The 19,686-nt window shown below is 41.9% G+C and overlaps 1 protein-coding gene across 1 annotated transcript in view; it reads right to left on the bottom strand.

The window, feature by feature from the left end:
- Positions 1–18,418, bottom strand: part of CDK5RAP2 (CDK5 regulatory subunit associated protein 2) — a 70,071-nt gene extending 51,653 nt beyond the window's left edge. The window contains 14 exon segments of the mRNA XM_068211445.1: positions 4,960–5,178; positions 6,467–6,559; positions 7,147–7,266; positions 7,682–7,735; positions 9,023–9,185; positions 10,066–10,217; positions 11,685–11,805; positions 12,527–12,603; positions 13,420–13,530; positions 16,936–17,003; positions 17,656–17,717; positions 17,857–18,125; positions 18,127–18,169; positions 18,171–18,418. Coding sequence (XP_068067546.1) covers positions 4,960–5,178; positions 6,467–6,559; positions 7,147–7,266; positions 7,682–7,735; positions 9,023–9,185; positions 10,066–10,217; positions 11,685–11,805; positions 12,527–12,603; positions 13,420–13,530; positions 16,936–17,003; positions 17,656–17,717; positions 17,857–18,125; positions 18,127–18,169; positions 18,171–18,403 — 1,785 coding nt within the window. The 5' untranslated portion in view covers positions 18,404–18,418.
- Positions 18,419–19,686: the final 1,268 nt, after the last annotated feature.

Below are 19,686 nucleotides of genomic sequence, written 5' to 3'. Positions count from 1 at the left end.
GATCAGAAGGGATGAACAGAACTTGATCTTCACTCTGCCTCTGTGAATTACTTCCTGCAGCTCCAAGATTAGCTGCATTACCTTCACATCTTAGCTTCCCATCAGAGAAATGTAGACATTCTTCTCCTAAACCATAGGAACAACCTCTTTCAACAGCTTCTACACAGCAGCAAGTCCCAGGGACTCCAAGATCTGTTAGGACCAACATGAAATGCTGCAATGGAAGAGCAGCAGCTCCTGGGCTGCACCAACCACAATCACAGCTCTCTTCTGCAACCCTACAGATCCTCTACACATCTCTCCCACTCCAGCTGAAAATCCACCCCTGAAAACACAGCTCTCTATGGGGCTTCAAAGTCTGGCCACCTGACAAAGCCTTGGGTCCCAAGAAGCAGCATCAAACAATTCCTATTCCTTACATTCTGCTAGACACCAGGACAATCACTACATCTATGTGAATACAGGAGATTATTAGCATGCAATTTATAGTCAGCTCCCAGTTAGAGTGGAAGATATTTAAGAGCACAGGGCAGTAGGAAAATTTCCAATGTGCCTTCTCTGTCATTCCACCTTCTCTCCCACCACCACTGTTCTGGGTCACTTCCAACATATTTGCTGGTTGGCTGGGGAGATTCAACACTGTCAGCTGAAGGAAGCAAAGCTTGCAGAGACACCAGCCTCATTTCATAAACAACTCCTCTGTTTCTATTGCACAGGTTGTATGGAAGAAAGAGAGGTAGAAACTTGTAACATAGGAGCTGTTGTCTAAAATTAAACAATTAAAACTTACAGGAGACCTTATACTATCTAAACTTCTGTTCAGACCCAAAGAACCAGGTAACACAGCCTACATCTCCAAATAAATGTTTGCTATTTAATCCCCAGAAGGGCCCATTTGTGAAGTAACATGAGCCCTTTAAATAGTTTGCACATATGGTAGTCACTTAAAAACTTTATTTTTACCTCCACAGGGATTTAAAATTTAATAGTTGTTTCGTATTCTAAGTCCAAAGAAATAGCACTAGTGACATTTTAATTGTAGTCTCTTTACAAACTGTTTTATGTCCTTTTCTTGACTTAATTACCTTGCTTCATGCAGGTTCACATCAAATCCTTAACATCACTTTATTACTTCAGTGTTTTATTTGTTTATTTTGCACATTAAATGCAAAATGTCATTTACAAAGCCTTTTGGTTTACTTTCTTCATTTTAGCTTCATCTCCAGGATTCAGCTAAGAAACACCTAACAGCTCCCAAAACCCTCTCAAATGTTACTCAAAGAATGATTACACCCCGACCCTAATTCTACAAACTCATTTTTTTCAGGAGCAAAAGAACCACTTGCTTTTTCAGGAGCAAAAGAACCATCGTGATAGTGATGCTTGACTAAGAAAACTGAAGAACAGCAGAATCATGTCCAAGTTTTGTCTAGATACCCAAACCCTCCAATATGTTCCTGTTTTTCCCTAACTGCTGCCTATAAATATAAACTGCAGTGGGAAGTAGTGCAAGCTCTGATAATTGCAAAGGCTTTTGGCTCCAAGTTGTGGAGCTCTTCGAGTGGGTCACGTTAAGCCTATTCCCACACAGCACTGGAACTGGAAGCAAAGGATCAACAGCAGTGTTATCACATTTCCTGTGCTGCAAAGGTCACTCCTTGGCTTTTTTTAATGTTATTTTTATACTGTCACGTTACTGAGCAGCTTTAACTGCCACATTACCTGTAATTAAACTTCAGGGGACTTTTCATCTGGCCTGCAACTTCAAGTGACCAACATTGTGACTCTTAATGAAAACCATAAGGTTGAAGATGACAGACATGCAGAGTTAGAAAGATGCTGCTGCAACAACTGTACTCCACCTGTAACCTCATCTCAGTCCTCCTGGTGCACAGCACCTGTCAGGTGCAGAAACCAGGTTTCTGCCTTACAACAGCAGAACTCTGTAATGGCCAGGTTTATGGGAAGAGCTGGACTGACAAGGGATGCAATTGTGGGAAAGGTAGAACAGCCTGTGCGAGATTTGCAATTTGCACATAACTTTGCCTCTACTATTTCTGCCCCCAGAACTCCCTAAATCCTTCCCAAGGCAAGCTAAAGGTGAGACTGAAAATTACCTTTTTTGCATGAGCTGGAATTCTGTAACACACCAAACTATCCATCATTGTAGCAGGTTGCTTGAACTCATTGACCACTCAAATTGTCTGGGAGAAAATCTATTGGTTTCTATACATTGACTTGCAAGGGTAATATAGTACCTACAGCTCTCAGAGCATAAACTTTGCAATTCTCTCTGCCAACATTTTCCCCAAGAGACTTTCCTATGATTAATGATAGCTGAACTAAGAAAAATGAATGTGAAACACTCTAATATAGAAGACTGGAGCAGATGCCTCCCCCTCCTTGTCAGATGAAAACCAGTTTGGAGAATAATTAAGTTGTGAAGCTCCAAAACCTTCCTCTCAGGCTAAACTACAGCTAGGAAGACTAAATAATAAATTCTGCCTAATGAGTTATTATGCATTTCCCCAATCAACTGATCAAATATGAGTATCTAGTAAATACACTTTAACTGTCTACATTTAGGCCTGGAGAGAGAATGGATATGTGAAGTGTTTAGTCATGTAAATTTGAACAAATTTCTCGAGGAAGAAGCACTCCATCCCTGTTACAGGCACAGTACCATGATAGTCATGAACATCAAGGACGAGATGTTTATTCCTCACCAACAGTGTGTAAAAATAAAACTCCAAAGTTTCTTGTTCCAAAGAGCTTTAAATGATGTTTAACAGCATCTTGATAGCGATGTTTAACAACAGCTTTTGGAAAGTACAGAACTGAAAGATCTTTTAAAAGCTCCTTCAGATACCTTTTAAAGTGCCCACCCTAAAGCAGGAACATGGTTCAAGAACATCTAAACCCATTAATCCAGGAAACTCCTAATATTGGACTAAGCCTGTGATCAGGATGATCAGCTCACGTGTAACAGTCGTATTTGATTTAGTTTCACCTTCTTCCCTTCCAGGACTGTAATGCCCAATTCATGTCCAGACAAACTGGGTTTACAGCAGGCTGAGAAATACATTTTAGGGGGGTTGTTTGTTGGGGTGTTTGGGGTTTTTTTTAATGAATAGATGCAAAAATTAGCATTACCCCAGTTACAGTACATGCAAATTTCCCTGTGAATGAGTGAAGAGCTAGGGCAGCAGTTCATTACAGATGTTGAGGGCATTTTCTACAGTTTATACACTTTTCTGCTAACTTTATTCCAACAAAATGGAAACGCTGATGAATAGGCATCTTGGAGCATAAATAGAACTGAGTTTTTAAGGCTGTCTCATAAAAAGTTTGCAGCAGATCACCGAAGCAGTCTCCTATTTGTCAAAGAGCAAAATCTCACAGCATATTGTTTAACTCCCACATATCTACTACTTAATGGGCAACACTTCACAGGCAATGTGGTTCTATCCAATGTACTTGCAGCTCTGAAATTGAAGCAGCTGTTCTGCAAGGAGTAGGAAATAGGTTAGGGATATAATTTTTATAAGACTGCTCATCTTTTGGCAGGAATGCTTTTCCCCAAGGAGCTCATAATTTACATGAAAAACTTGGACATAATGGAGTCAAATAGGGCTTCTGTAATCCAGCTAACTTCAAATCCCCTGGCAACTCCCTCCTCAGTCCTCTTTTTCCTGTCTTTCCTGTACAGTTTATTCTAGCTGCCCTGAAAGATGAAAAAAAAAAATCTGAATAGAGAAGACAGTTAAATATAAAATACTTCAAATCAATAAATGTTCTCTGTGGCTCTTTTACTGACAGCAGCGATCTGCTCTCGCTCTCCTTAACCTCAACACCTTGAAGAAATCTCAAAGCACACCAAAGATAGAGATTTTGTGATGGCAGCCAAACCACAGTTGACAATCAAACAAAAATGCATTAAATTGGGAGTAGGAGGGGGAGAGAAACTTAATTTATTTGTAGGTAAAGAGACCCCTCTGCTGGTTTTAAAGAATAGTGCAGGAGCAGCAATTTCCACGTCTCCCTGCTTTATTAAGGTCCTTATTTAATAATGGAACCAAAACATCTACTGAATAAAGACAGGCTCATTAAATCTTTTATGTAATTTAATATAGCAGGAGACTAATCCCTAACTGAGGAGGATCAGACTCTGGATGCAAGCAGGACTCTGCTCATTATGCAAATGCTGCTCTCGTGGAAGCAATGGTGAGAAGACTTTAGCAAAATCCATATGACAAAGCATTCAGGTGAGAAGTGGTTTGTGTCAAAGCCTCAGCAGAAGGTGCATCCTTTTTCCAAATGAAGAAAAGGAGAAACTTCAAATTGGTCATTCATTTTGTTGCATCAGCTGTGAGTGTTGGGAGCAGGAGAGCTTATCTGAATGCCCACAGCAAGGTAAAAACCCTCAAGAGAATATGAAGCAGCAGAATTAATGAACAGCGCCTCATTTTTATGTTAAACTGTGATCAATTAATCCTGTGCTTTGGGTCTTTTACAAGCAGAAGTTATTTAATATACAGCCTTTACAGTGACCCTGCTAGGAGAGCAGGCTGAGGTTTGGCTCCAGGTCACAATTAGAAGAAAGCTCAAGTAGTGAAATTTAAGATAATCTATAGACATGCAACAAGAAAAATATGGCAGAAATCTAAACATACATCATCAGAATTCTCCCATCAGAAAAACTGGAATCAGCAGTAACCATTTATCACTTTTAAAGGTTAATGTTTTTTTTTCTAGGATCTAATTATCAAAATTATATTTAAAATATTATTCTGTGCAGATTATGTGCCAGAATTTTCCTCAATCTTTACACACAGCAAAAAGTGTTTTTCCTTCCTATAAGTTATTTAAATTAAAAACCTAATTTTGTTAGAAAAGGACCTGCTAAAGCACTGAATGATTTCTAGACTTTAGGAAAGAAAGGAAAAACGTGATAATAACATTAATGGTTTTGTCACTTCTGCTCTTCTGCAGTTGTGCTTCATCCAGCTCCTTCTCCATTTTCTCTCTTTCCAAATTCAGATCACTCAGCTCTTGACCAGTGACTTTAATTATCCTCTGCAGCCTGCGATTCTCGGCGTCCTTTGTGAGGTTCTCTGAGCGCAGCTCTGCCAGCAGGGTCTCCTTCTCCATCAGCAGAGCCTGATAATCTGCAGCACCCTGAAACATAAAACAGCATTCAGGCTCCAGAAGGGGGTTCTGTGGAGCCTGGGAGTCTTCATTCCCACTGCATCCCACAACCCTGCCCCTCTTCCCAGTGTTTCAGAATTGGGGTGCAAAGAAACAGTGAAATGACAAAACAAGGGAAGTGTAACACTAAAAACTTCCTCTACTGATGTAACAAAACTTTCCATGACATCCAGTGCAGGCTGAGGAAGTCTGAGGTGACAAAGAATGAGACAAAGGTTGACATGCAAAGGAGTCCACAGTGCAAACAAGGTCATGGCAATATTATTGATTCACAGAGCTTTAATTACATCAAACTATTTCTGGAGTAGAGTCCAATTTCAATCTGGACTAGAGCAGGAAGTTACTGAGTCTTTCACGGAATCACAGAATTAAGGTTGGAAAAGACCTTTAAGATGGAGTCCAGCTGCCAACCCAGCACCAGCGCCGTGCTCACCACCAACCCACATCCTCAAGTGCACTTCCAAGGATGGTGACTCCACCCTTCCCCTTGGCACAGGCCTGTTTTGTGTTCTCACCACACACAGCTCAAGTGGCCCTGGAGTCAGAGCAGAGGTGACAGGAGCAGAGGGCTCTGCAGCACCTTTACTCACAGAGAGCTGCCTTCAGCTCAGGGCTGGAGCTAAGGAGCAGAGTGCTGAGGAGCAGGACTCGCTCTGCTGCGTGGGCTCTGTGGACAGCAGGGATCCATCACACCCATTTTAAACTCAGAACTTTTTAAAAGTCTCAGAAATCATGAAGTGCCTTTTCTCCTTCACACACACACACACACAACCAATCACATTTTCACAAATAATGTTCCAGTATTTTATAAACAGTGGTTTCACATTTATTGTATAAATAAATCCAAGCAGGTGTCTCGCACTCAGTTCAACTCTGCTAGTAGGAAGCCTGTGCTGGCACCATACTTTTGGGGGAAAAAAACCCCTCAAGATAACCACAGCTCCCCAGATCTTTGTGTCTTTATTTTTAACTTATTCTGATATTACATGTTTCTCAGTTGGTTTAGATTAAAAAAAAAAAAAAACAACAAAAAACAAGAAGGAGAAACAAGGTAAGTTATTTTAACATTCTATTGTTCAAATAATTTTATCTGGGATTTTTTTTTTCAAAGTAATAAACATTAAAAAATTTAAAACAACATTTTAAACTAATTTCCATTCCTCTGTTTTGAAAGACAGCAAGCACTGCCTGCTGTGTGGAATCACAGAGAAGGGAGAAGCAGGAATGGATGAAATCACAACAAATTCCTTGTTCTTACCTTGAATTTTTGGACATGTGCCTTGTGAGTTGCCTCTCTTGCCTTAGCCAACGAAGCATTTAACTCCTCAATTTCAGAAGCCAGCTCCTCATTCTTTAAATAAAGTGAAATGAATACTATGTAGGAAGAGTTATTTCCAAGGGATGGCAATGCAGTAATTTCTACCCCATCTCATTAAACATTCATCCAACTACACAAAACACTTTCAAGAACACCAAATGCATCACAGTAAATATTATATGAAGAAATTCTTGCTGTTATGCACTCACTAGACTGCCTATCACTCAAGTGAAGTATTTCCCACCCTTCCACACAATCTGAATTTCAGCTGATGTTGACCTCTCTCATTTTAGCTGCCTTTGACAGCTCCACTTACTCAACAACATGAAATACCCCTCGTATCGTCTAAGTGGTGCTCAGAGCTGATAAAAATCAGTATGCAACTGAAAACATTTTTTATCAAGCTCTTAAGGGAGAAAGATACTTAACTGATACTTTCTCCTCTCTCCTTCAGTCCAAGAGCCAAACTGCAGACAAGCAGAACTGCTTAGAGAGGTGACAGCAGTGACAGGGACCCACTCGAGGCCTCCCCATGGTTACAGTAAGATCAGACCCTGCCACACACACAAACCCCCCCTCCGTGGCACTTCAACAAACCAGAAAGATCACAATACCCTCACCTCTTTTTCCTTTGCTTTTATAGCAACAGTTAGTCCTTGGATAGTTTTATCCCTTTTCAAACCATTCTTCTTTTCAACAGCAAGCTCATTTTCTCTCTCTTGCAGCTCTTCTTGGAGTGACTAAATTAGATTATGTGAAAGTTGCATTAACTTCCCACTAAGAGATACTATAACTGCACATTAATAAGTACACTCCCTCAGAGTTCTTGGAGCTTATTACTCAGATTACCAACATAAAATACAGTCCCCAAAATGAGAGGCAGCATCTTAAAGAAGTGCCTGGAATAGTGTATAAGAAGGGGGCAGGCCACAAGCATCAGCTTCAATATTTGATGAGTGTGACTATCAGCTTTACTGAAAATTGCTTCAAAAAACAGGAGGGGTCCTCCTGTCATCCCATATAAAAGAGAACTTAACAGAGGACCTGCTCGGCTTCCCTTGGAGTCAAGGCCTCCTCTACCTATGAAAGGATAACAGAGGGAGCCCAACACACACTGTAAGGGGTCAAGGAAACAGGAGCAAAACTGGAACTTACCTGGATTTTTTTTTCAGAGGAATTTCTCTCATTTTTAAGCTCCATTCTAAGAGCCTATAAGAACAAAACAGTTGTTATGGCCACTTTCATTGATTCTCAACACAAATACACTCATTAACCATTAAAGTAAAGCAAAATGAGCTTAAAAACCTTGGGCACAAAACAAACCAATCCAAATTAAGAAGAAAAAAAAAAAAAAGAAAATAGAACAAAAGCCCTAAAGACATGTTCTTCCATGCATAAGACAGAACAACTGCACTTGCTGAGTTAATAGAGGTGCAATTTTATGTGACATTTATCTTTGTCAGCAAGATGCTTTTATCAAGAGAGATTTTAATTAGCACTTTTCCCCACAGAGGTTACAGAATTATTTGTTTTAAAAAAGTAATCATACATAAAACCAGAGTTGTGCAAAGGTATTCATCGGATTTTTTTTTCCAATACTGCCCCCAAATGATCATATGCACCCTGACCACCTCCTGTGAAATTATTAAAGATGATGCTGTTTTCACCTTGAAACACAAATACTCTTGTGAAACCAGGGAGGCAGTTCCTAGCACAGATTGATTTAATTGCAAGACCACACAGAACTGAAAACTTTTACTACCTCTAATCAATCCAATCATAAAAAATTCTTGACACAGACAAAAAAGTGTGTATGTACTGAGCTGAGCAATATTAAGTTCCAAAACAAAAGGGAAGAAAAATTCTCAGATGCCTGACAGCCTCCATAATTCACTTTCTTAGTTCTGCCAGCTTTAATTTTGTCTTTGAATAACCAATAGGAAAAAAAAAAAAGAAGACAACAAGCCTCAGGACCTGTTTCTACCTCCCAGCTTTCAGGATCTCTGTCTTCCTATTTAGGAGCCAAGTGAAATAAAAGACTGATTCTTGCACTTTTTGTAAGCTAAAGGGTAAACTTGCACTTTATTTCATGAGATGTTTTTATGCCTACCTCCCTTACCACAGCTTTTATTTCAGCCCATAACAGCAGAGACACTTCCCAAGTCACATTCTTAACTTTTATAGCAGTTATGTCATGCAGTGAGGGATCATTAACATCTAGGATTTCTCTAATATATACTTCTGTAAAGCAACTGCACTCTATTCCACAGGCATCAAGTCAGTGAAACACAGCCTCCCACTGAAGGAATGGATAAATAAGGATGAATTTTGCCCACCAAGCCACAGCATAACCCATGAATGGTAAGAAAAACAGAGGAGGAAATAATATTTAAAAAAACTGGCTGATGTCACACACATAGTGTCATGTATAAGACCTTTAAAATCCTAACCCCCATGAGGTTTTATAACATATAATTCATCAGACAGTTTCCTCACCTCTATCTCACTATCCTTTTCAAGCCTCAAGGCAATTGTAAGTTCTCTGATTTTTTCTGCTGGCAAGTTCCCATCAGAAGATCCACTCTGAGACTTTTCCTTCTCAAGGTGTTGAATTATAGCTTCTTTACTTTTCAGTGACAGATTCAGTTGCTCTATAAGTCTAAAATGACAAGATTTTAAGTATTAATCTTGCACCATCTACCACCAATTCTCCAGTCACTGCAGTGTATCTTGCAGACAACTCTAAGACTCAAGACAGTACTTGTAGAACTTAAGGAAGGACTTTCATAACCCTGTAAAACCTGAAAAAGGGCTGTAAGGTTAACATAAGCAAAAAGGGTTGAGCTATCTGCAAAGGGCTCATTCTTATTTTCCTCCAATACCACTTCAAATATCAACAGTTAAGTTCCACTATTTTACTTACATTGTCCTTTACAGCACACACAGAAACCTTATTCACCTATTTCCTTTCTTAGCCCACACACCACATCCTTATGTGCAAGCAAGTATCAGCAAGTATCTCTCAAGTAGTCAGTTTCATCTAAATTTGTATTTAAGTGGTTCTCATTTCACATAAACAAAACAAAACAAAACAAAAAAAAACAACCCCATACTAAAGTCAGGTCAGTGCTGTTGGCTTCTATCAATACACATCTTCACACTCCCAGTATTCCAAGAACAATGATGATGTTTTCTGGCAGACCTGAGGCTTAAGATGCCATCCCTGATTCCTCATGTTTTGTATCCTGGATTGTATTTATAACAGTGTTTCTCTTCCCAGTAAATTTACCAGCCTGACCTATGAGCTTATGTTTCACACATCCTGACCCTTGCAGGCTTTCAGAGAACTTTTAAAGACGACTTTGCTCTACAAAGCACTAAACTGGTTGCTGTGTTGCCATGCTCTTCATGGATGGCCAGTAACTCTGCTGTATCCAAGGGCAGGACCAAACTAAGCAAACCCAAAGCAGTGCTGACTCTTCACACTTTAACAATAAAGAATTGCAGCAGTTAGAAACATCAGTGGCAACAGTTCTGACCTGTCTTTCTCAGCTTCTGTAACCTTGTCTGCATCCTTGGCAGGGGCATTGATAATTGAAGCCAGTTTCTGCTCAGCAGCAATTCTCAGAGCTTTCTCCTTCTCTGTCATTGCAAGGGCTTTTCCCACCTCTTCTTGGGCAGCTTTAAGATTCTGAAATTAAAACACACAATCCTGATGCCTCTAAGAACTAAATGCTCATTAATTTTTTCACATACTGAAGTTTCTTTTAGCCAACATATGTGAGGATGTTCAATTTAGGAACTTTTACCAAGTATTTCAAGTTCTTTGTAAATGCTTCTGAACTCTGTGGCTGCATTTTCAAGATTAATCCATTTTCTGTGGTACAGAAAGAAGGGAATTTTGTTTCAAAGAAATAAAAAATATCCTAACTGATAGCAGAATAGGAAACAAAAGTCCCCCCCATGCTACAGTTTTAGATTTAGCAATTATAAAATGGTTTTGTCCCACTGTCCTCCCACTATCATAATAAATAGCTACACTTAAATGGAAGAGGTTAAAGAAGGGCTTTTTTGTTCAATAAAATTAATATTCCCAGGCCCACTGTAGCTAATTGGAACTCTCTCCAACATCATTTATAATATTGTGCAGGAATTGATAAAGTATGAACCAGACATTTTTTTCTCTTGAACAGCAAAAGAAATGGAGATAACAGCCAGAGATTTCAGTCAACTTCCCCTGGGTGACCCAGCTCACAGAGATGGAGAACACCAAAAAAAAAAAAAAAAAAAGACACAAAACAACTTGCCATATACTACATCAAATTTGATTCAGATCTTCATTTTTACATTGCAAGCTTCCCTGCTGTGCTCACCCAATTTAGTTTCCTATGAAATAAAATCCTCCTTGTAGCCTAACAAGCCATTTCCTCCCTTGCCTTCACATCTAAACTAAAATCATCTCTTTGGAGGAGGGAGAGGAAAAGCTCCTTCACCACTGAACTTCTCCACTCAACCCCTCTCCTGAAAAGCTGTTTTGCCAACATTCACCTGTCAATCAAGAGCTCTGAAGGAAATGAATCTTTGTTAGCACTCCCTAGATCTATATAATTACATGGTGCTCTGTAAACCTGTGACTAAAACCACACTGCAGTGTTTAAATTCATAAGCAGAACAAAATTAATGTCAGAGGCCAGCACTATCTTTGGGCTACAGAAAATACCCCATTTCCATGAGACCAGAAAATCTGCTCTTCAGCCTATCAGATCTGGAAAACACCAGCCTGACTGCCTGATTTGGGACAGAGGAAGCAATTTAAAAACTTCTCTATCAATTCAACAGCACAAAGAATGCTTTCATAAATCCCAGTTCCACTAAAATGAGTAAGAGGTCATGCAAATTCCCCACTGCTCCTCCCTGAAGGAATTCACTTTAAATGTACCTCAATCACTCTTGTGGGTCCCTTCCCCTTACACTACAATTCCCCTGTAAAGTAACCAGAACTCAACAATAAATACAGGAATAAATTGTCTCAAGCACTGATAGTGAGGAATGAAAAAAAGACATTATGAAAATATAGGTTGAGCACAGTATCAAATCTCAGATAATAGTACAAAGACAGCAGTGATTCCTTGATATTCCTTCAGCTGTGGCCACTCACCTCTTCCAGAAGGTTTATTCTGCCAGTCAGCATTTCCTCCATCTCCTGCATTTTCTTCTGTGCCTCCTTCCCATGCTGCACTTCAGCATCACCACCCTGGGCCAAGCTTTCAAGTGCCTTACTGCAAGACAACAACACAGACATAAATCCCAGTGCATATCAACGTGGAAAACATTTCAGGTCCCAGTTTCAGGCTGATGGATTATGCTCAAGCATCTTCCACCTTCTGTGTACCTGCTTATCACTTTAAGGTTCACTACAAACATCTACAGACTATGCAGCAATTTGGGTGCTGTTTGTGAGTTCCACATAAAAGCCTTGGCACAGTGCATAAAGAAACATTTTAGATGTATGATGAAAAGGGGAAATATTTCTAAAGCCTTCATCAGAGCTGTGTTTTCTACAGGAAGCAGCACTGGAACAAACTGAAGACCTGGAGCTGCTGAGATCTCTCCATCTGCCTTTTCAGTATTTGTTAATACCTTGTGAGAAAAGAACAGGTAGGGTCTCCTTGCTCAACACAAGATAATCACTTGTTCATGACTGCCACCTGAATTTTGCTTTCTAGCAGGACCTTGTGCAAGGCTCCCTTCAAAGCACAGCAATACCCTCGGAGCAACCTGGAGAGATCAAACAAAATTCATCTGCTCCTCAGGAAAACAAAGAAAATTCCATTGCAATTGAGGCCCGTGGGGCAATCAACAGCTGCCAGCCTGGATTAGTTCTGAACCAGACATTTCTAAGTAAGTGCTCTTTAGATCCTCCAACTCCTAAAGCATTAGGAAAAAACACATAGAAACAAATCCTAAGTAATGGACATCAAGAAATAAACTGGTGCTTACTAGGCCTTGATGAGTAGCTTCTCCCTCTCCTGCAGTTCACGCTTCAGACTTTCTATCTCAACTCTCAGCTCAATGTTCTGTGAGAAAAGAATAAAAATGTCTGGAAAGAACTGGAAGATCACCCATCCCAAAAGTTATTGGCAGTGTGTAGATTACTCTTTGCTTGGACCAGCAAATATAAAGTATCATTGGGATAAGAAGAGACATGTAGCTGTTAAAAGACATATTTTGCAAGGTTCAAGCCTTACAGAAATATCAATAGCATTAAGGACCATTGCACTCAAGCAATACAAATCCCCTGCACACACATTTAGCTGCTCTGATAGGGAGTACTGCACTTCAGTTTGGGAATTTCTAGGGTTTCCAAGCATATTTTTTCTTTAAGCTACAAGATATATTATTTTCTTTTCAAAACCTGATTTTATCAACTACAGAGGTTTTTAGTAATTTCAGAATTATTTTGTTATAGCCTGAGGAAACCTCTCATGATGTAACTGTACAAAGAACTCCTTGGCCAGGAAGCTGACAAACACCATTTAAACACATCAGCAATTACAAAATAAATCACCAGTGGAGAAGACCAGGCAGCAATATTCAGCTGCAACAGTGATCTACCCAAACATCAATTTATGCTCTTAACTACTGAAATATGCATCAAGAGAGACTCAAGTTTCCATCCCATTATGGAAAAGAGACCTGAGGAAAGCATCTGTTTAGGTCACTTTAATTTAAGTTATTACTAAAAAGGATAAGGTCAGAATAAAATAATCACATCAAAATTTCCAATAACAAAAAAAAAAGACTTAAAAGTCAAGTGAAACAGGCAAAAACAAACAAAACAAAATAAACTCTTCAAAAAGAGACAGTTCCAGGAAATGTTTCTAAATGCCTACAATTTTGTAGATTTCTTCAGTGGGACAATCAAACTTCTGCTGCATTCGCTCCTCCAGAAAATAAATACGAAGTTTCAGGTTGAAGTTTTCTTTTTTCAGATCAGTGATTTGCTGTGAAAGAAGAAAGATGATGAGAAAAAGGGAAAAAAAGGAAAGAAATCCTAACCTCCAACACTTTTGCTTTCACCAGTGCAAGACCAGAATTCCACCTCCTGGACATGGTTAAACTCATACACACATGTGGGTGACACACATGTATGTCCAATTATGAAGGTGTTAATTAAACATGTAACAGCCTTGTGCCCTCTCAACTATTCCCCAAAGTATCAAATACTGACTGACTTGACACAACAAGAATTCAGGAGAGATTTTTGAATCTAACAACATTAAGTAATTCTTCTAAATGACAGACCTTGAACAAAATGCAAGACACAATACAGTTTTCATGTTGGAACAGAAATATTTTCTAAGCAAGAGCCGGGGAAGGCAGCTTCATTAACAGGACCCAGGTAACTTTATTCATAGCAAGAAAAGCCACAAGCACACAAGTGAGCCCAATCGAACACCAAAAAAACCTTTGTCCCATCCCATAATTCATAGTGCAATTCTTTGGGGAAAAATTGCTTATCACTTTTAACCTTCCTTGTAGAAGCAGTAACTTAGTTGATGGTTTCATTAAAGAAAGGAGTCTCCCTCTAAAGTTTTTTAAGAGAGGAAGCATAAAACATTCATTCAAATAAGACTCATGTCCCCTGCCAGATGCTTTCAGCAAATGGAAATCTAATATGTTACAGAGCTACTAATAAAATATTTATGTAGGCTTTTCCAGAACACTACAGTGCTATTTGTAAGAATTATTAGCAATACAATTTCCAAAATATTTGGCTTGTGAAACCCAAGATTACTTTCTGTAACTGCACTCAGAACCTGCATCTGCAAACAACTGTTCAGTTCAATAATCCCTGCCCAGAAAGCTGTCGCTATTCACAGAAGTGAAAATCATCCAAGCAATTGAAAATCTTACATAAACTTTGTGGCTCACTCCCACACCCTGAAGCAACCTGTCAGTAAATCATTCCCAGCAGTCCCTGCTCATTCAGAAAAAGTCCAAGTGACAAAAACACTCTGAAGTTGTACCAGCTGAACTTCTAATTAGTCTCCCTACATTTAATATATTTCTGAGTCAAAAGGAAAAATTATTTCAAAAGAATTCAGCATTTCACAACTCTTGTTACATGTATTTCAGTGGCACCAGAGATAAACCAAAGTGCTTAAGGGTAATATTTTCAAAAGGCAAATGAAACAGACTATGGAATCATAAACATATGGAATCATAAAAGGAGTGAAACAAATGTCATCTCTGATGTTCAGTTTCTTAAATGAATGTTAGAGAACAGAGACAATTTATAAGTTATTGCTTAATGAAAGAAAACATGTAAAATGTGAGAAAGCTCACCCTGCAAAAAGATTTTAAAAGCAACCTTCTGAACTTATGCATTTGAAGACTCAGTCTTAATTCCTTTGTGTATTTTGATTTCTGTATTTAAACAAAAGGAATGAAAACCAAGGCAATTATATACATCCTGCACAGAATATTCCACAGCATGAACAGCATGGCAGCAAATCCTAGCTCAGATGAGCTCTGTTCCAAGTCTGCATGGAGCCAGTTTTGTTCAAAAGGGATTTGTCAGCAGTGGCTGTGGTTTCACAGCACAACAGTTCTCAACTATAAAGGCTGTTTTAGATTTACAGCAAAACTCTAAGGTTTGGAGAGACAAGAAAGAATCCCACAAATATTATTACCCAGCTCCCTTAAGTGATACCCACCACCCTTTCTGTTCATGAACACCTTGTTACCCATAACAAGGTCCTCCTCAGAGATGCTTTTCACTTTGCCCATGTAATCATGTTTTCTATAATAGAATGGTTACCTCCATATTGCAACAAAGTGGGACTCCATAAATAATTCAAAAATCTGCACCTCCAACATTATCCAGCTCAGCACCTGCTCCAGGTATAAACATTAAAGGACCTTTCCTACACGGATCCACCTTTTAGCCCACTTAAGGGGCAGTACATCATCCTGTTCTCTCTGAGCTACGAGGCCAGAGCCCATTCTTTTCATTACATCCTTCTTATAGCCTGTAGGAATAACAGAGTTATAGAAATAAGTTTACTGTGTTTAATGTACACACTTCTTCCTTCATGTCAATGGATCTTTGAGCTTCATTACACTACTGGCATCCATAAAAGTTCTCATTCCCAGGGGAAGTTTTAGAGCTCAGTTTAACACAAGGGGTCTGAGCATACCAGGATGCCAGACCTGTGGGGAGGCCCCTGCTCTACATCACACAGGACAAACAGCAACTGATTTTTCCTTCTTTCTGCAACTTTTTTTTTTTTCCCATGCCCAGGAATCCTGCAGACAGAAAAACAATAGCAAAATATATATTCTGGACTGAGGTCTTTGGCACACATCACAGTAAGAGATGTTAAGCACATACCAATGTCAAGGTCTGTCTACCCCAGCCAACACAGAAAAACAAGAGAGAAAGGGAAATAGATACAGACTACAAAAAAACATCCTTCACCAAAGGCTTTCCAAAACAAGCTTTAAATTCTGAGCAAAGAGCAGAGCTTTCTTCTCAGGGGTGATGTAAGGCCACAAGAAACTGAAAGAGTTTGTAAGAAACACTCATTTCAAACACAGCACTGCCACAAAAGGTAGCAGCCGCAGCACACTGAAACTGCAGACTCTTGGCACAGCCCAAAGGCAGCAGCCACAGTTTTTATCTCTAGCAATCATCTCAGAGATTTTAGACTGCCTTCCACTCTACAGCTTCTTCACACAACAATGAATACCTTAAAAGTTTTTCACTCTAGTCTTTAACAGGGAAGTTGTCCTGCAACACAGCCCAATCAAATCATCCAGCAGACATAAACAACTGTCTTATTCAATTTTAAAAGCCCGTACAGTTAACATATCTTTTAAATCTAATGTTTTCCTTTATATTCTAGTAAGTGCCAAAATACTTTTATCTACAAAATTGTCACAATGATACTGGACTTCTACAACACAAGCATTCCAAGCACACTCATGTTATGAAGTTAAAAGTCAATTAATTTAAAAAGTCAATGAATTTAAAAAGCCAAATCCCACACTAACCTAAATGAAAATAAACTTGATGCTTCCCTGAAATAAATCAGCAACAGATGTGCAAACCAAGTTCTGATGTTTCTGGTGAGCTGCAGGAACTTCCGAGCAGAGGGTGCCAATTTTGTTTCACAACTTCAGCACAGCATTGCCTGCTCTGAACAACAAATTCCTGCCTCAGTTTTTGAAAGCGACACTTAAGAAATGGAGGTTCAAAGCATGGACAGGGACATTCACCTGGTCACACCTCCAAAAGATGTGTATCAACTGACACAAACTAAGAGTCAACACTTCAGCCAGCACGCTGGAAATATCTTGGCCATAAACCTGTCACTGAGTCTTACATTAAAAGTTCTGCTTACATTTTCATAGTCCTTCATAGTCCGAGCTCGAGCTGGTGAGACTGTGTCTTCTGCCACATCTGGTACCGCTAGACATTAAGTAGACAGAAAAAGTTCAGACAGCAGAATCTCTCTAAGTAGGGCTTCAATTTGGCAAAGGTCTACACTAATCTAAAGGTTACAAAACCTTTAGGGAAGTGAGAGAGTCACTGCCTGGCCCCCTGTGTACATTACACGTCAGCATGTATATTCCTTTCTGATCACAGTAAGCTGTCTATCACCTAAACTCCCAAATTCCATCACCCACCTAAATTAAGATGTACACTTAATTAGGCTATGTGAGGTGCGCTGTCAAGAATAAATCCTCGGAGCAAGAACTGGATGAGGCACAGCGTTCAGCTTCCCTAACCCTGAGCAGAATGGGACCAGGCAGCGCGGCCTCGCTGGGTATCCCAAGTATTTTAAGTACACGCCGCACAGAACCGCTGATCATCTTATATAAGGCTGAAAGCCCTAATGACCACAGGCAGCGAGCACACAGCAGTGACGGCAGCAGCTGCTGGCGCTCCGTGATCTTAAAAACTCTTAAATTACGTAAAAACCCGCATCACTTAAAGCCTTTTTTTTTTTTTTTTTCCCTTTCTGCCGCCAGTTTGAGCTCTTTTCCGCGGGTTTGGGGAGCAGCGCGAAGCACCGAGCCGGGGCAGGGATGCGCGGGCTCCGGCCGCGATCCAGCCTTACCTCGTCCGCCGGGCGGGCCGGGCTGGCGGTCCCCGCGGGAGATGTCCGGCAGCTGGAGGACGCTGGGGAAGAAGGAGGAGAGCGCTGAGAGCACAACGCCCGCGGGCTCGTCCCCCGGACCCCGTCCGCGGCCGGCGGGCCCGGCCCCGCCACACGCACCCGCGCTGCCCAGCGCGTCCCCGCCCCGCAGCTCCCCCGTACCTGCCCTCGAACGCCAGCGGCAGCGTCGGGTCCTCCCCCGGCAGCGAATCCATGGATCGGCCGCGCGGCTGCCGCCGCTCCCGCCGCCTTTGTGCGCGGATTTGGCGGCTTCCCTGGAATTCAAACGCCCGCAATCGCTTCCGCCATCTTTGCGTCGAGCGCGCTGAAGCCGCCGAAGCCGCCGCGGGCCGCGCGGAGGGCGGGCACAATGGGAGCCCAACGGGAGCCGCCCTGTTTGATGAGGGCAGCGGGCCGGGCTGCGCGGGCAGCGGCCATGTTGGCTGAGGGCAGAGCGGGGCGGCTGCCGGCCGGGCAGAGGGGAGAGCGGCCGGGCGCCATCTGCAGTGAGGGAAGGAGCGCGGGGCGCCTGAGGTGGCGCGGTGCGAGCGGGGACCGGGTGATCCCCGCCGCTGCCCGGGCCCCGCTCCAAAAGTACACCCATTTGGAAGAGGCTTTGGAAGGGAGGCACCAGGCCCCGGCTCCTGCCGAGCCTGGCAGAGCCGCTGGAGCTGGTGGTTACCAATTCCCCGCTGCGCAAAGCCGTCATTGGGCTCGGCGGAAGAAATAAACACGCGTTCGTTCCACATTCTGGTCCCTGCTCTTCGCAACGGGCAGGGCTGCAGGCAGCTGCTGTCACCATCCGCGCAGGCGGATTTTGAATCATCTCGGAGGGGTTTTTGTTTGTTTTTATTTTCCTTTTTTTTTTTTTTTTTTTTTTTTTTTTTTTGTAAAGCAATGTTGTAAGCGTGTCGGCTCTCCCACTTTCTGTGGGAGAAAATGCAACTGCATTGGATATTTCTGAACATCAAGCTGAGCTGGATAAAGTGCTGCTGCTGTTGTGGCCCCTCCTACACGGGGCCAGGGTAACAGCGCTGGTCGCAGGTGCAGCTCCGGACCCCTCCTTGCTCTGCATCCCTGCCTTCCTTTAATTCATTTAGCACCCGTGAGCAGGGTTGAAATACCTCCCGGCAACATTTACATCATCGCAGAGTCACAGAATTACTTCGGCTGGAAAAGACCTCTGAGGTACGGAATCCAACCTTTGACTAATCCCCGCCGTGTCAGCCAGCCCAGCGCACTGAGTGCCATGTCCAGTCGTTCTTGGACACCTCCAAGGACAGTGACTCTGTCACCTCTCTAGGCAGCCCCTAGGCAGTCTCATCACCCATTCTGTGAAGAAATTTCTCCCGATGTCCAACCTGAACCTCACCCCTACAGCTTGAGGCCATTCCCTATTGTCCTTATTGTTCCCTGGGAGCAGAGCCCAGCATCCCCGGCTGTCCCCTCCTGTCAGGAGTTGTGCAGAGCCACAAGGTTTCCCCTGAGCCTCCTTTTCTCCAGGCTGAGCCCCTTCCCCAGCTCCGTTCCCTGGACACACTCCAGCTCCTCAAGGACTTTCTGGTCACGAGGGGCCCAGAACTGGACACAGCACTCGAGGAGCCTCACCCGCGCTCAGCACAGGGGACAATCACTGCCCTGCTCCTGTGGCCACGCTATTGCTGTACAAGCCAGGAGCCATTGGCCTTCTTGCCCACCTGGGCACATGTTCAGCCATGCCAACCAGCACTCCCAGGTCATTTTCCAGGGGGCTGCCTTCCAGCCACTCTGCCCCCAGAGTGCATCAAGCATCAGGTGGGACTCGAGTCCCCTGTGCTGGGACTTGCTCTTTGCATTCTCTGTAACACAAAGAAGCACAGGAGTGACCCTGAGCATTAGATTTGGTTTCCTCTTTTGGATTTGGTTTCTTCTTTGGTACCAACTCAGGTTTCACTCACTTTCCTTCAGGCTGTCTCAAGGGGACTCTTACCCAGCCAGGAATTAGGCCATGGC

The sequence above is a fragment of the Anomalospiza imberbis genome, chromosome 21 (genome assembly GCF_031753505.1).
Source record: "Anomalospiza imberbis isolate Cuckoo-Finch-1a 21T00152 chromosome 21, ASM3175350v1, whole genome shotgun sequence".
Classification (NCBI taxonomy): domain Eukaryota; kingdom Metazoa; phylum Chordata; class Aves; order Passeriformes; family Viduidae; genus Anomalospiza; species Anomalospiza imberbis.
This window is presented reverse-complemented; position numbering and strand designations above follow the sequence as displayed.